Here is a 15,781-nt window from a genome sequence, read left to right as displayed (position 1 = left end):
ATTGCTGGCCAAGCCACAGTGACAAAGTACCCATTGGAAGGTAATTGAGTGTCCATTCCTCTGAGCAAAATCAAATATCTGTACGACATCTAATGCTAGCATGTAATACTGGCCTCTCCTCAAGAGAGAATTGATGACTTGCAGTACTGATTTCACAGCAGAAAGTATAGTCCACGTATGCAGTGTCAGGTAGGAGACAAAACAGATAGATTCCCATATTGCAACAAGTTCTGCAGCTGTTGACGATTAGTGGTTCAATTTGTACAGGTGGGATGTGCCCAGCTGAGGGATCACAAGGGCCGTGGTCAAGGCGCATGAAGTAATGGATCCATCTGTGTATATGTGCACAGAGACACCATAGAACTCAGCCAAATAGGCCAAGGTGAGCTGTTTAGGGCCAGTGGAAGGGATACGCAACTTCCTTGAAATCCAAGGTATATGAAGATGTGCCATTGGTCTATGTAGTGCCTACGGTTGCACTTTGGAGATGACAGTAGGTGCAAAGCCAGAGGGAATGATATACCTGTGAGCAGTGAGGCATCTTGAGCAGGTGCAGCTTGGGTGCTTTCATTGGAGTGAAGACAAGGGGCGGTATGTGTGTGTCGAGTCAGAAATCTGAGGTCAACTTAAAGTGGCTCAAAAGACACATAAACGCCCATTAAGTAAATCCGCGATTCATCTATGGTGCTGGAAGTCTATGTACACTGTGGCAGGCCTATGCACGCTCGTAGAGCTTGGGCCTGAAGGCTCTCCAACGACTGAAGACAAGTTGAACGCATATTGGAAAGCACAGGCATGCTGTATTGTTGGTAGCCCACAAACAACGCCTGATATAGCCGCAGAAGATTTAGTTTATAGGCTTCTATCACGCCCGGAAAAACTGTTTTATGTAGCACATATTGAGGAACAGAAAACTGTATTGAGAGTTTTTAATGTCGCTCTACAATTTTCTCATTGACAGTTTTAATCTATTTATAACATTTGAGAAGTTGATTGATTAATTAAGACTAATTATCAAATTAGGCAGAATGAAAAAAATAGATTGTTTGAGTATCTCCATGCGATGGCACACAACATTACTTTTGTTCTGTCCAGCTACTTGGCATTTGTATATTTTTAAACTCTGGCTAAAGTTAGCTGGGACACCCTGTATATCAAACAGATAAAAACAAACGTTCAATGACCAGAATCTTCTGCTTATATCAGAGAAGTGATAGGCTGCACTATGCGAAGAAGAATTGAGCAGCAGCTTTTTTAAAGCCCTTCTAGGAAAGAGATAAATTTATTACTGGAGAAAAGCTTGGTCGGACTTGAGAAAGGTGTGCAAATCTGCATGCCTGCCATGTTCAGGTGGTCGAGGCGAAGCTGCAGGACGATGATTATGGGATAGAAGTAACTCATGTATACATGTTTTGGCATTCAACACTGTTGTTCCCGCCAAACTTAAGTGCTGAAAGCCGAAAAAAATAATGTAAATTGTTACATGTAATCGGTTACTGAAAAAAATTCAGCAGAACCCATCTCACAATTACTGCCAACAGTGATGCATTGGCGTTGAATCAATGCAGCCACACCAGGGGCGTGACTGTCTAGGCACTATGGAGGAGGTTTCTTAGCGTGTGTTGTATGCATTTGTCCTTATAGGCGTGCCATCATTGCAGAGTGGGGTCAAGTTTGCTTACACTCCGACGCTGGCTGCCCGCGCGGTGAGGCAGTGGGCATGGACGCTCCATTTGGTGATCGCTGTCTGAAGGTACATCGGACAGACTTTTTCGCGCCTGCAGTGCTGGTGCTGAGTCAGTCATGCCAAATTAAACCTTCCTTTCCCCCTTACGGCGCCCTACCTTCAAAAAAACATCACTGATTTTTCCAGGGCAGCAACCAGCGTTTGAGCGTAAACAAACTCGACCCCACTCCGCAATGTCGGCACGCCTATAGGGACAAACGCATACAACGGGTGCTAAGAAACCTCCTCTGTAGTGCCTAGGCAGAGTCCTATATTCAAGGAGCAAAAATCCCCGGATTTTCTCTCTCGCGCCCGCTCTTACTCGCACCTGCGCAGGAACGTCTCGTCTTGACAAAGCACGCAGCGAGGTCAGATGAGACGGAGCATTGTGGTGGTTCATTTGTGCCAATATGTCACAGAAAAGAATATCAACATTTTTTTCACGTGCACCAAAGCATCCATGTCAAGACACTAAAGCCAGCAAAGATAACTATGTTCTTATGTCTTCTTTTGTACTTCAACTTTTATTCGCGAGGACACATTGAGCCTCTTCAATTTTCTTGTTCTCGCTACCCGCGGGCTTCCAGAGCCAGCCACAGCGCATGCGTTTTTGTCGTGTTGCCCCGACCACCACGTGGCACACTTTGGTGCGCGTTCATTTTTTTCTGACCAAGTGGATTTTTGCGAGACGCTTTCCGGCTAGCAGACGAGAACAAGAAACAATGGTCGCTCGTCGCCATCACTGTCGGAACTCAACGGATTGCAACATGTTCACTTGAGCACAACCTCTCCGGAAAGTCTTGTCTTGTCGGTGTAGGATACCGAGCAGTACGCGTGTGGTTCTCTGTAGACCAAGCCATATCATGTTTTTTTCTATATTCCTTCAGTAGCCACATTATGTGCCCAAAGCAGGTGTTCGATTGTGGCAAACATACCTTCCTTTGGGTTTTTTCATTTCGATGCCCCTGCCCGACAAAAGAAAAAAAAAATTGTCACATGGTGAAAGTTTGATTTTGCTACTTCTTTTGTGGGATGCTTCACTTGCCAGGTACTCTTATTATATTATTGTGATCGCAATTATATGGACACTCCAGGCACACTCTTGTTGTCGCCGTCGCTTTGATGTTCTGTGTGAAGTCAAAGGGCGATAACATAGTGTCCGCACACCACATGCTGTATTTGTGAGTCAAAACGTGGGGGGAGGGGGAGTGGCATAGGTGAGCCGAAGATGGGGGCTCCGTCTTGTGTGTGCAAGGGAGAAAAGCAGGCAGGAAGCGCGCTGCCTTCCGTCGTGTGCGACACATTAGGGGAAGTGGAGGGTGGGCCTTAGGATTCTGTGAATCTGTGATTGCGCAACATGTTTATCTGCCTCATTAGACAAATTATATACAGTGGCTTTACAGTGACTAGATAAGTAGATTTATTGGAGACTGACACGTATATCAAATATCTTGTTGTGAGGTTTTGTGTATACAGGCAGTGAATTTGTTTCCAGTGACACTTTTGTGCCCTCTATCAAGCTGTACCTTTGCATCTGTATATTTCATTGTATCTTCGAATTTGTACTGTACGAGGGCGAGTCAAATGAAAATGAGCCACCCCATACCACGCAATAATGGCGCAGTTCATTATCTGCGATGCATGCGCATAGCACACAAGCATCTCTCATTTAGAGAAGAGACACACAGGTGTGAGGATAAATGTTCTTTAATGCTCTCATACACTGGGTTGAACATGGTTGCGTGACATAATGGATGTTCGAAAAGTTGAACAGCGTGGTGTCGTGAGGTTTTTAACAGCTGAGGGTGTTTCCCAAAAAGAAATTAGTCATCGCATGACTGCCGTGTACGTTGAACATCGCATTTAATTGGCCACCGTGAAGCGTTGGTGCAAACTGTTCAAAGAAGGATGTCAAAGTTGCAAAGGTGATCCAAGACTGGGCCAAAGCCACCGTGCAATCACCTCCAACACAATTGCAAAGGTCGATGAGCAGATTAGACAAGAACAGAGAATAAGCATCAATGAACTGGCAGAGCTTGCAAGCATCAGCCACGGTTCGGTTCACACCATAATTCATGAACAACACGGTTATTGGCTCTTGTGCGTGCAATGGATGCCTGAGATTTTGAACCACCGCCAGAAGACGGAGAGGTTTGGGGCTGCCTTGACTCATCTGATCCGGTATCACAATGAGGGTGACAACTTGTCGGCAATTGTGACCGGGGACTAATCGTGGTGCTACTACCACGAGCCTGAAACACGACGGCAAAGCTTACAGTGGAAACATTCAAATTTACCAGCCCCAAAGAAAGCAAAGGCCATCATCTCCACCAAAAAAAGTGTTGTTGACATTTTTTTTAATTTTTTTTTTCAATTGTCAGGGGTCATTACTGATCGAATTTGCTAAACCTGGAGAGACTATCAATCGTTTCCGATATTGTGAATCGCTGGATCAGCTGCATGTCACAATCAAGAACAAAGGATGTGGAAAATTGACGAATGGGGTCATTTTGTTCCATGACAATGCCCGTCCCCAGGTCGCTGATGTGGTTAACACAAAACTGGCAAAGTTCAAGTGGGAAACGCTGCAACATCCGCCATAGAGCCCAAACCTGTCGCCTTGCGCCTTCCACATTTTGGGGCAATAAAAAAAAACAGCTCAAGAGGGCCAGATTCGTGTTGGATGATGACGTGAAAAAGTTAGTTACAGGCTTTTTGAAGCAGCAACCCAAGGAGTTTAATGAGACGGGAATCACGCAACTTGTTAGTCAGTGGGACAAATGTCTAAATGTACATGGAGACTACATTTAAATAAAGTACCTCGTTTGTCATATATTTGTATTTGCTCAGTTTCATTTGGCTCGCCCTCATATATTTTACAGAACTTCTGCTTTTTATATGTGCTCTCTGTTGCGACTATAATTTCGGTGCAATTACTCCCAATACACGACCGGTGACAGCTGTTCCTGCGCAATACATTGGAACAAAGGACAGCGTCAGTGAGATTTTTCTCTGGCGACTGCATATGTACAAAAATGTAAACAGGGTTCTTGAATGACAAAGTTTCATTGAAGTATTTGTCTTCAACTTGTTCATTTCATTAGCTTTTACATTTTTCATATCAGCGGCATGCACTGCTTTGTTGGTTTCGAACTGATATAGTTCTAAAGTTCGTGTGATATTTTCTTTACTTATTAAATAGACAAAAAAACATGGAAGCATTGATATCAGCTGTTGCGAGCACAATTTTTGGGGCATAGGAGTAGTATATTCTTTTATGAAAAAAATACATATTTTACTTGTCTTGACAGTGCGTAGCGTTTAAGAATTCGTTTGCAGCAGCTCTGGCAATGGCAATGCAGTTATTATTCATGTGTTTGATCCCTTGACAAATTTTTTGAGGAGGACGCCAAGCTGCAACACTGAGCTGCCGATGATTTACTATATTGCACAACATTTTATAACATGCACACTTTTGAGGTAACTTTACGAGTTACTTCATGTTAGAAACAAATTTTAGCCGTTTTTGCACCACCGTCAGCGGCGAAGGAGGGCAGCGTCACATCCAGGGAGGGAGAAAAAAGAAAAGACACCGGGACAATCGGAGCGGCGAGAAACTTGCTCACCGAGCCCTTCCCGATGGCAGCACAAACTCGTGACACAGCGTTTTCACGGTTCTTTACAATCCTTCCTTGATGAAAAGAAAGCACACTGCTATAGCTTTGGAAACAGCATGCTTCTAACCGATGAGGCAATCGTCGCGAATGTTCTTGCATCGGATACCAACGGCGATGACAGTAGCGATGACGCGGTAGGGCAGGCTGCCTCAACATTGTTTTCACAGGAAGCCCGGCAAGTGATTCAGTCCCCTCTGGGGGCTTCGTTTTCATGAGGAATCTTTCGATGCATTACATGGAGCACTGGGATGCCTTGGAGAAGGATGTCAGCAAGCTTCGCGTAAAGCAAGGAACGCCGACGGACATGGGGTTTTCTCATGCAAGCCAGCATCGTGTTGAATCTTAATTCGTTGAACATTCGTAATGTGTTGTTCCTTCCAGCCCTCAAAGAGCTCAGTTCGAGTCAAATCTAGGAGGTCTTGTTTGGAGATTACTCCTCGTGTGCTGTTCAGAGAACGAAACGGGTCAGTAGGTGGGTGGCGAGATGCTTGTGGAAATCTCGCCCCAGCATTTCTCAAGCTGACAGGCTGCCTTAGCAACCTTCTCGCATCTTTTAAGAGGCACCTTTTGGGGTCACCAAAGCGATGCCTCGGCGGAGCTCGCATACTGCTTGCCGCCCATCACCCCTCTTTGCAGTTGCTATAGCAGGGCCAATTCTTGAATTCCGACAGATGTGGCGTGTTACACGCAACCGGAGCACGCAGTAAGTAGAGTTAAACAGTTAAACAAGTAAGCACAATCAGCAGCCAAATGGAGAAAGGTGGTGACGGTAGGCACTGGCCTTCCTGCCATTATATATTTTTCATAACAGCTCTACCATCCCCCTAGTTTGATTGTTTTCATGCAACCTGACTATAACAATTGTCAGCTATAACAATAGAATTTTTGCGTCACTTGAATATTATAATAAGTGGGTTTAACTGTATAACCTAATAACCTAATATTAACCCTTGCTGCCTGGAAAACAGGAAGTAAAAGAAAGCGAAGAGAAGACAGGAAAGTCTGAAAGTGAGAGAGAAACACAAAGATTGGAGTGGAGAACAGGAAAAGGCAACTACTGATTTCTCCAGGGTGGGTCAGTCCAGGGGTGCCATCTACGTGAAGCGGGGCCAAAGGGGTGTGTTGACTCCGCTGAGGGGTCATAAAGGTCCAAGCACCCAGCATTGGCTCAACTCCCAGGATCCCCTTTTCCCCGGACATGGCAAAGCCACGCATGGCTAGGCATGGAAGGGTCCAAGCCTCGTGTGCTCGGGTTCCTGGTGTCGCAACACACCAAACGCCTGCCGATGCAGACGCTTCTCCGGGGACTGTATTGTATATCTGGACTTCTGTGTACCTAAGTTACTGACAGTTTGCTACATTCTTGTTGCACAATGCTAGTAGACGCCCGAGCATGTGCAGCACCGTATTTTCTTGCTGAGAATTCGCAAGCATTGTGGTGAAGAAGAATGCCCGGCTCTGCAGCCACACCACCAGTCGTCTCGGGGGCACAAGTTTGAGATTGCCTGGGCTGCTCTGCTTGAGACACTGCCAACGCCGCCTGCTGCTCTCATATCCTGTCATTTGTTCGCATCAGAGCATTAAGTTTTGTGAAATGTAAGACATTCAATATTCAATTCGATATTTGGCTTTTTTTTTCTTGATTCGATTTGATGTTTAATTCGAAATCTACTGCTTGGCATTCACACACTCCTAGTAAACATGTAAGTAACAATAGAACTACTTTGTTCACACATTTTAGAAATAAACGCGACAAAACCATACCAACAAAGAAAACATACGATCTGAAGTCACTAAAAAATATGACACACTCAACTGTAGTTGACATCTACGTAATGCAAAGCATCGTGAAAATAGTTACAGCATGATAAATCATCACGCCGAACTGGTGGGGCAGCATGCAACCAGACACGTGTGTTATCATTTTTATGGCTTCGGCAAACTTATGTTTGCTCTCCTCGTATTGGGCCTGGGTCAGCAGCTTCCTCGCGCAGGGCATGAGCTGGTGGACGATGCCAGAATACAAAGCCTACAATGCCTCAAGAATGGAACAAGACACTCAATTCGTGCCGCCTGCAGCAAGGAACAGTGGCACGTTTGGGTAATTGCCTACTATTAGCGTGCAGTAGGCTTCCAATGGCACCAAACCCAACATGCTATGAAATGGATAGGTGAAGATGCTTTATCGCAATAGGGTTGGCAGTGATAGCTATGAATACGGCATGCGACAACCCTGGAAGAGATTTGCTGGTACCGGAATAGGAAACTGAGTGTGCGCCGGTGTTATGTGAGACAGGCAAGCAAGTATCGCAGGAAACCTGCTGCTGCATGGGGCTACTGTTCTCGATCGTACACACCTCGCACTTCTTGTTTATGCGGAATATAACAGTCAGAAAACATATCTTAAAATTGCAGTTAGGCAATGTACTGAATCTTGGTGCCGAAAGATATTTCGGGAGCGTACGAACTGGTAAAAAAGAACGAAGCGTAACTGTGTTGGGTCCTTTCTTGTGTTCTCAATTCTGAACATTGGTCCTGGAAAATCATACATAACGGAATCATATGAATGAGGTTCTACTGTATTAGACAATGTCAGCGAAGAAATGTGCTAGGAGCACTTTCACGTATATAAAACAAGCAGCCAATAAAGGCAGGAGTCAGTTTCTGTTCAGCATGGGTCACACGCTTGCACCTCTGTCGCCGCAGCAGCTTAAAGATAGGACTCACCAGCTGTAGCGGGCCCTGTGCCTGTTGCGGCTGCAGCCCACAGATGGCGCCGGCAAGGAGGAGGCGCACTCGCTGCTCGGCATATGTGTGCAACGTGGACAGGGCCTGGCTCACCTCAGGTACCAGCTCAGCCAACTGCCAGAGCAGAGCACGCACCCCGTTCTCGTGCGCCTGCCGCGTCACGGGTACATCCAGTCCTGGAGCAAGCCCGTCACCTGCCACGAGACATGCGTCACATGCCCGACCGTTCTAAAATCGACAGTTCCAGATCACTGCAGTATCCTGACATGCACCTCCCACTTCTTTTCTAAGTGCAATTATTTACTGATTTTCTAACTTTTGAAATAATAGACAAATTCAAGTACAAAAGTTTCCAGGTACTGTTGGATCCCATAGCCGATGGCTAGTAATGGAGCCATTCACAAAAATGGAACTGTTAACAACATACATATTTAAACCGTTAAGGGTCGCAGCTTTTTATTGCAGAGTTAAATTCATCATAGTGACCTATTTCATGAAAAGGGGAAATGATTTTTTAAGTGACAATAAAGCGAAAGATATATTTATATTACTTGGTTAACTCATTGAAACAGCTCCAACGCACTAAAACCAGGCATTGCGCAGGGTGTCATCATGAGGCAGCCGGTGTTGTGTCGTTTCGTTTTACCAGTCAGCGCTCTTGCATCCAAACAGCACAGACGAATGGCTTCTAGCCATCACAAAACACTGTCCAACTCTGTTCACGCAGCTAGTTCACACAGACCACTAAGCACGATTGTGTTGGAATGCAAGTGATTTGGCACTTGTGTTGCGGGCCGTAGTTACAGATTCACAAGTGCGACAAGCGAGCAACACGAGGATGAGCAAGGAGCGTGCATACCTGCTAGCAGACTAACCGGAAGTCGTATCGACCAATCAACAGAGTCTGCTCCTGGTGACATCACCAGATTAAGCTTGGCAATGTCACGACGAGCGCTGGTTATAGCAGAAAGGCCTGCAGAGGAGCACGGGATTGTTTTTTGATTTTGTGGTGCAACCGCGGCGCATAGTGCTGCAGCATTTGGCATCATTGATTGTGACAGCATTCTGAACTCGATGCGAATGTTTACTTGAAATGTTTTAAAAACATCAGAGGCAGTTTAGGGGCCCTTTAACGTCCCAAGCCAGCATTTGGGCCATCAGTGATGTTGGGGCTAATTTTGATACTCTATGTTATTTATTGTGTACCTAAATGTAAGTATGTAAGCATTTTGGTCCCTGCAGTCGAGAATCGAACCCACAACCTTGTGCTACCAGCAGAACGCCACAGTCACCAAGGTGTGTGATTTGACTGATTGGCTATGAGTAATGGTGTGCCGGAGGCATCCCGACCAACATTGGGTACCTAGGGTTGTTGAATATGGGCTTAAAGTTAAGTGTGCAAGCACTTTAACACTGCCCATTTTTGGGATTTTGTTGACAAGGCTGGGAATTGAACCCACAGCCTCATGTCTGATAGCAGAATGCCAATGAACTGCAGCCCAACCTCATCTATATTGTTACGGAAGGATGACAGAAGAGAGAGAGGAAGAAGATCGCGAGATGCTGGCTGCTGTGTGTTGCTGCTGGTCAGCCATCTTGACCACATTGACTTTGCCTGTATATATACTGTAAATATATTCAGTCTATACACCCAACATCCCCGTAACATATTGGTGGGAGGTACGGGGTACCACGGCTGGAAACGGAGCTCCGCAGTGGACGTCGCATCACCGTCCTCACCATGAATGATGGTGAGCACTCGGGATCAACATCGTTGCCGCCTCCAACGTCACCATCACCTGCTACGACGCTGTCCTCTTCGGTTGTGGTTGTGCAAGCCAAGGATCCTGAAACTTTCTGCAGGACTGATGGTGCCGACATTGAAGAGTGGGTGGCTATGTACGAGCGTGTGAGTGGAATCAACAGATGGGGCCCTACTCTCTTCCTAGCTAACCTGTTGTTCTACCTAAGAGGCACGGCAAAGGCGTGGTTCGAAAACCATGAAGAGGAGCTGAGCAGCTGGGACCAATGCAAAGAGAAGTTAACAGAGTTGTTTGACAAACCAGCCGGCAGTAAAATTGCCGCAAAGCAGGAACTGGCCTCTCATGACCAATCCCCCACAGAGTCCCATGTTTCGTATATCCAGGACGTGCTGGCACTTTCTCGTAAAGCCGATAACGACATGAATGAAGCTGAGAAGGTAGGGCATGTGCTCAAGGGAATTGCTGACAATGCCTTCAATCTGCTCATGTGCAAAAGCTGCTCTACAGTTGATGCTATCATCAAAGAGTGCCGACAATTCGAGCAGGCCAAAAGCCGTACCCATTCACCAGACTTCCCAATACTGCTGTCACATCGGTGTGTGAACATCAGCCCCCACAGCAGCATGCGTCGCCATCAGAGAACGTGGTGCGAATCGTTCGACGTGAACTGGACGCGATGGCGCCCGCAGTTTTCTGTTCGCGTAGCCCTCATGCTACCCCTATTTCAGTTCCCTTCATGCAAGCCATCGTTCGCCAGGAACTTGAAAACTTTGGCCTACATTCTGTCTGTGCTGTCACCAACCCCAGAGCCAACAAACGCCCTTCTACTATTTTCGCTACACCCCAACGCTTCTCTCCGCGTTCTCGTAACCTGACTTAGTGGAGAACCGCGGACGACCAGCCGATATGTTTCACCTGTCGCCACATATATGGTCCTGTCATATGTCATATATGACATGACCATATCGTCATATGACAAGGTTATATGGTCATATATATGGTCATGTCGCCAGATACTGTCACAACTTGTGGCCCTCAACACCTCGCACGCCGACCAACCTGAGCCGTCTTGATGGAAATGCCCGCAATGTTTTGCCCACCACCAAATCTAACAGCGCCGACAACTCTGCTAGGAACACGTGGTACAGCCGCTCACCATCGCCGCGCGAACACCAGTCTCGCTCACCGCAAACACGTCGCCCATCTTCCCGTTCGCCACAGCCACGTCGCCTTTCGTCCCCTGTAGCGTTCGGCCGCACCCTTTCGGAAAACTAAGAAATGCAGCCCTCAGAGGTGGTGCTGCATTGCCCACTACAGCAGCAAATCCTCTATCTGTGCACACAAAGAGAAGTGTAATTGACGTTAAAATAGACGGCTTACCTGTCCAAGCACTCGTCGACACTGGAGTCCACGTTTCTGTGACGAGTGCTAGCCTATGTAGACGTTTAAAAGAAGGTCCTCAACCCAGCAGCGGCCCGAGTGCTTCGTGTGGCCGACGGCGGCGTGCTGGTTGCACTTGGAATATGTACTGCGTGCATAAGTATAGACGGCCGCCCTACTTCCGTTCTCTTTGCTGTGATCGACAACTGCCCTCACGACATTATTCTTGGATTGAACTTTTTATCCCATCATTCCACTCTCATCGACTGCGCAATTGGCGTTCTTCGGTTGGAACTGCCTCAAGTCGCCGATGCTCCGAGCACCGCTCCACCGCACTTGTGTTCGCTTCAAGATGTGCGTCTGTCACCTGAGGCAGTCACTTACGTCGCTTTGACCGCACCGCCACAGATTACTGACGGTGAATATGTCCTTCGGCCCATTATCGACGTGCTTTTGAACCGGAATGTTGCTCTTCCGCATATGCTGGTGACTATTACTAATAACAACGTCATTCTTCCGGTTCTGAATTTCAGCCTGTGCCCTCAAGTGCTTCCAGCCGGCAAGTTCTTGGCCAGCGTTTCTAATACTTCCGAATTTGACATTGGAAGTCTGAATGCCGAGAGCAGTTTCTCAGCACCAATTGCAGCTCACAGCTCTGGTTCCCTAACGGATGACTTGGCGAAGATGATTGCACCTGGCCTCACCTCTGCACAGGCCACGGACATACGTCTCCTCCTCAAATCGTACCTTGACATCTTTGATTTCAGCAACAAGCCTTTAGGAAAAATGTCTGTTGTTCACCACTGTAACAACACTGGAGACGTATCAACACATATCAATCCTATTCGTCGGCGTCCCTATCGTGTATCGCATGCCGAATGTCGAGTCATCCAATCAGAAGTGGACAAAATGCTCCACAATAGAGTCATCGAACCATCAGCCAGCCCTTGGGCTTTGCCTGTCGTCCTTGTGAAAAAAAAAAAAAAAAAGATGGTACCTGGCGTTTTTGCGTCGATTATCGCCATTTAAGAAAGATCCCCTGAAAATACGTCTATCCACTACCACGTATCGATGACGGCTTGGACAGCTTGCACGGAGCTAAATACTAATCATCCATTGATCTTTGATCTGGCTACTGGCAGATTTCAGTTGATGAAATGGACCGTGAGAAGACAGCCTTCATCACGCCGGATGGCTTATATCTGTTCAAAGTCATGCCCTTTGGCCTACGCAATGCTCCTGCGACATTTGAACGTATGATGGACTCTCTTCTGCGAGGCTACAAATGGACCACCTGTCTCTGTTACCTTCACTACGTTATTATTTTTTCTCACACATTCAGCAGCCACCTTACCCGACTTGCTGCCATTCTTGCGGTCTTCCGAAAAGCCAGCCTCCAACTGAACTCCACGAAGTATAAATTCGGGCACCGTCAGATTACCGTGTTGGGACACCTCGTTGACACATTCGGTGTCCAACCAGATCCAAAAAAAGTTGGCACTGTATGCAGTTTCCCTGTGCCACATTCTGCTTCTGACGTGCGCCGATTCGTCGGCCTGTGTTCTTACTTTCGCCATTGCGTCAAAAACTTCGCCGACGTTGCTCAGCCTTTGACAGATCTTCTAAAGAAGAACACGCCTTTCTCATGGGGCCCTGAGCAAGCTCACGCGTTCGCCACTCTTATCAGGTTTCTGACCACCCCTCCCATACTTGCTCGCTTTGATCCATCTGCACTGACCGAAGTTCACACTGACGCAAGCGGCCATGGAATCGGCGCTGTTGTTGCCCAACAGCAGAATGGTATAGAGTGCATGATACCTTACGCCAGACGCCTGCTGTCACCAGCTGAGAGAAATTACTCTATCACCGAGCAGGAGTGCTTGGCTTTAGTTTGGGCTGTCGCCAAGTTCCGGCCATATTTGTACGGCCACACATTTTCGTTCATTACAAACCACCACGCCCTCTGCTGGCCGTCTTCTCTCCGGGACCCCACAGGACGGCTTGGTCACTGGGCTTTGCGGCTCCAGGAATTTTCATGTGTTAACTATGAGTTTGGACGTCTGCACAAGGATGCTGATTGCCTCTCGCGTCACCCCGTGGATCCTCCCGATCCTGTTGCGCATGATCCTGTGACCTGCGTGATGGCTTTGACTGACATGACCGACATGCGCGCTAAGCAATAGCGGACGCATCCTTACAGTCCATCATCGCCGGAGTGCAATCTGGCAGCATTGACGTGCTGCTTTTCGTGCTGGTTGATGGCATCCTCTACCGCCGCAATATCAACCCTGGTGGCCCTGAGTTGATCCTTGTCCTTTCTCGTCATCTGCAATCCGTCATTCTCGAACAACTTCATGATGCACCGAAAGCGGGACACCTTGGAGTTTTGCGTACATACGACCGCGCACGACGCTGGTTCTTCTGGCCGGGTCTCTACTGATCTGTGGGTCGTCATGTCGCAACTTTCGAATTGCGTCAGCACCAGAAGAAACCTCCCCTGCCACCTGTCGGCCGGCTCCATCCCATTGAAGTTCCCTCTGAACTATTCTTTCGCGTTGGCCTTGACCTGCTTGGCCCTTTTCCTACGACGACTAGAGGGAATAAGTGTATCGCTGTCACTACTGATTACGCGACATGCTACTTGATAACAAAGGCGTTGTCTATAGATGCGCAACTGACGTCGCTGATTTTCTCCTTCACGACATCATTTTCCAGCATGGTGCACCTCGACAGTTACTTACAGACCGTGGCCGCTCGTTCTTGTCTCGAGTTGTGGACGACCTCCTCCGCTCTTGTGCCAGTGAGCACAAGCTGTCCACCGCCTATCTCACAAACAAACGGTCTTACGGAATATCTCAACCGAACACACACAGAGGTGCTGTCAATGTACATCTCCAACGATCACCGCGACTGGGACGCCACACTGGCCTACATGACATTCGCGTATAACTCGTCCCGACATGACACCGCAGGATATTCACACTTTTATCTTTTGTTTGGTCGTGACCCCACTTTGCCCTTTGACACCATCCTACCTTCTGTGCTCCGCGTTGCCACTGAGTGCACTCATGAAGTCATCGATCGCGCTCACATGGTGCGCCAAGTCACCCGATCTCGCTTATTAGCCTCGCAGCATCTGCAAAAAAATCATTACAACCGGTGCCATTGCGATGTTTAGTTAGCCCCAGGTGCTTGGGTGCTGCTTTGGTTACCATGTCGTCGAGTCAGCTTCTCTCAGAAGCTCCTCTCTCGCTACACAGGGCCTTAGGAAGTTCTACGTCAAGTTAATGACGTCAATTACGAGATTGCGCCGTTACAGTTTCATCCATCCTCAAGTCCGCCGCCTGTTGACGTCGTGCACGTTTCGCGGCTGAAGCCATACTTCACTCGCAGTTCTTCGCCTACCATGCGCCGAGACGGCGCTTCACCACCCGGGGGTCCTGTTACGGAAGGATGACAGAAGAGAGAGAGGAAGAAGATCGCGAGACGCTGGCTGCTGCGTGTTGTTGCTGGTCAGCCATCTTGACCACATTGACTTTGCTTGTATATATACTGTAAATATATTCAGTCTATACTCCCAACATCCCCGTAACAATATGGTTCCCAGGGTGTCCACAGAAAGAGATTTAGTAAACTCATGGCAACTGATGGGACGAACAATTTAAGGCTAGGTTGCAAAACATGTCAGACTGTTGAAAACAATGTAAACAGCTTCGAATGCGAACTCAAGCTGTGAAGCTTGTACTTGACCATGAATATCACATTTGAACTGATGGCTTCACAATATGTAATCTTTTTGTAAGCTCAGTTTTTTCACTACAGTCGGACCTCACTCATGCGATCAGGGAAGAAAACGCGAAAAAGAAAGAACATACTAACAGGGAAAATGTACGACCCAAAGTCATTAAAAGATCTGACAAACTCCAGCAAACTCCAGCGTAGTTGACAACCACGTAATACGAAGCACTACGCATATCGTTGCAGCACAAGACACCGATGTACACCAAGCTTGTGGGGCCCATGTGGCCAGAGATGCGCACTGTCGTTTTTGCAGCTTCCGTGAACTCATGCTTGTGCTCTTCAAATTCAGTCTAGGTCATCAGCTTCTTCAAGCAGTGAATTTTGGCAGGAAGTTCTGACGTGCCCGCTCGGCGGAAATCATTGCAACACGTGTCAGGCTGGTGGAGCTCGTACAGCCCAAGATGCACTCTGTCGTATTTGCTATTAAGACAGCGACAGCACAGCGAGCCATGATGCTCACTTTGCGCCGCCTGCAGCAGAGAATGGGTTAACATCTATTAAAAGTTTGGCAATGCATTGGGCATTGGTGCCGAAATATCACATCTTCTGGGAACGAATTAACAAGTAAAAAAAGAAGCATAACTGTATTGAGGCATTTTTTGTGTTCTCTATCGCGAATGCTGGCACTGGGAAATCGTACAAAATGGGATCGTATCAACTCGGTTCTACTGTATTTCATATCCTAG

At 47.3% G+C, this 15,781-nt stretch overlaps 1 protein-coding gene across 12 annotated transcripts in view; it reads right to left on the bottom strand.

Moving 5' to 3' along the window:
* Positions 1 to 15,781, bottom strand: part of LOC126533186 (protein phosphatase 1 regulatory subunit 21-like) — a 250,792-nt gene that overhangs the window by 154,134 nt on the left and 80,877 nt on the right. For all 12 annotated transcript variants that reach the window (XM_055071642.2, XM_055071640.2, XM_055071641.2 and 9 more), the window contains one exon: positions 8,131 to 8,345. In XM_055071642.2, the coding sequence (XP_054927617.2) occupies positions 8,131 to 8,345 (215 nt within the window). The remainder of the gene's footprint in view (positions 1 to 8,130; positions 8,346 to 15,781) is intronic.

The sequence above is a fragment of the Dermacentor andersoni genome, chromosome 7, assembly GCF_023375885.2.
Source record: "Dermacentor andersoni chromosome 7, qqDerAnde1_hic_scaffold, whole genome shotgun sequence".
Taxonomy (NCBI): Eukaryota; Metazoa; Arthropoda; class Arachnida; order Ixodida; family Ixodidae; genus Dermacentor; species Dermacentor andersoni.
Note: the sequence above shows the minus strand (reverse complement) of the source record. Positions and strands in the feature narration are given on the sequence as shown.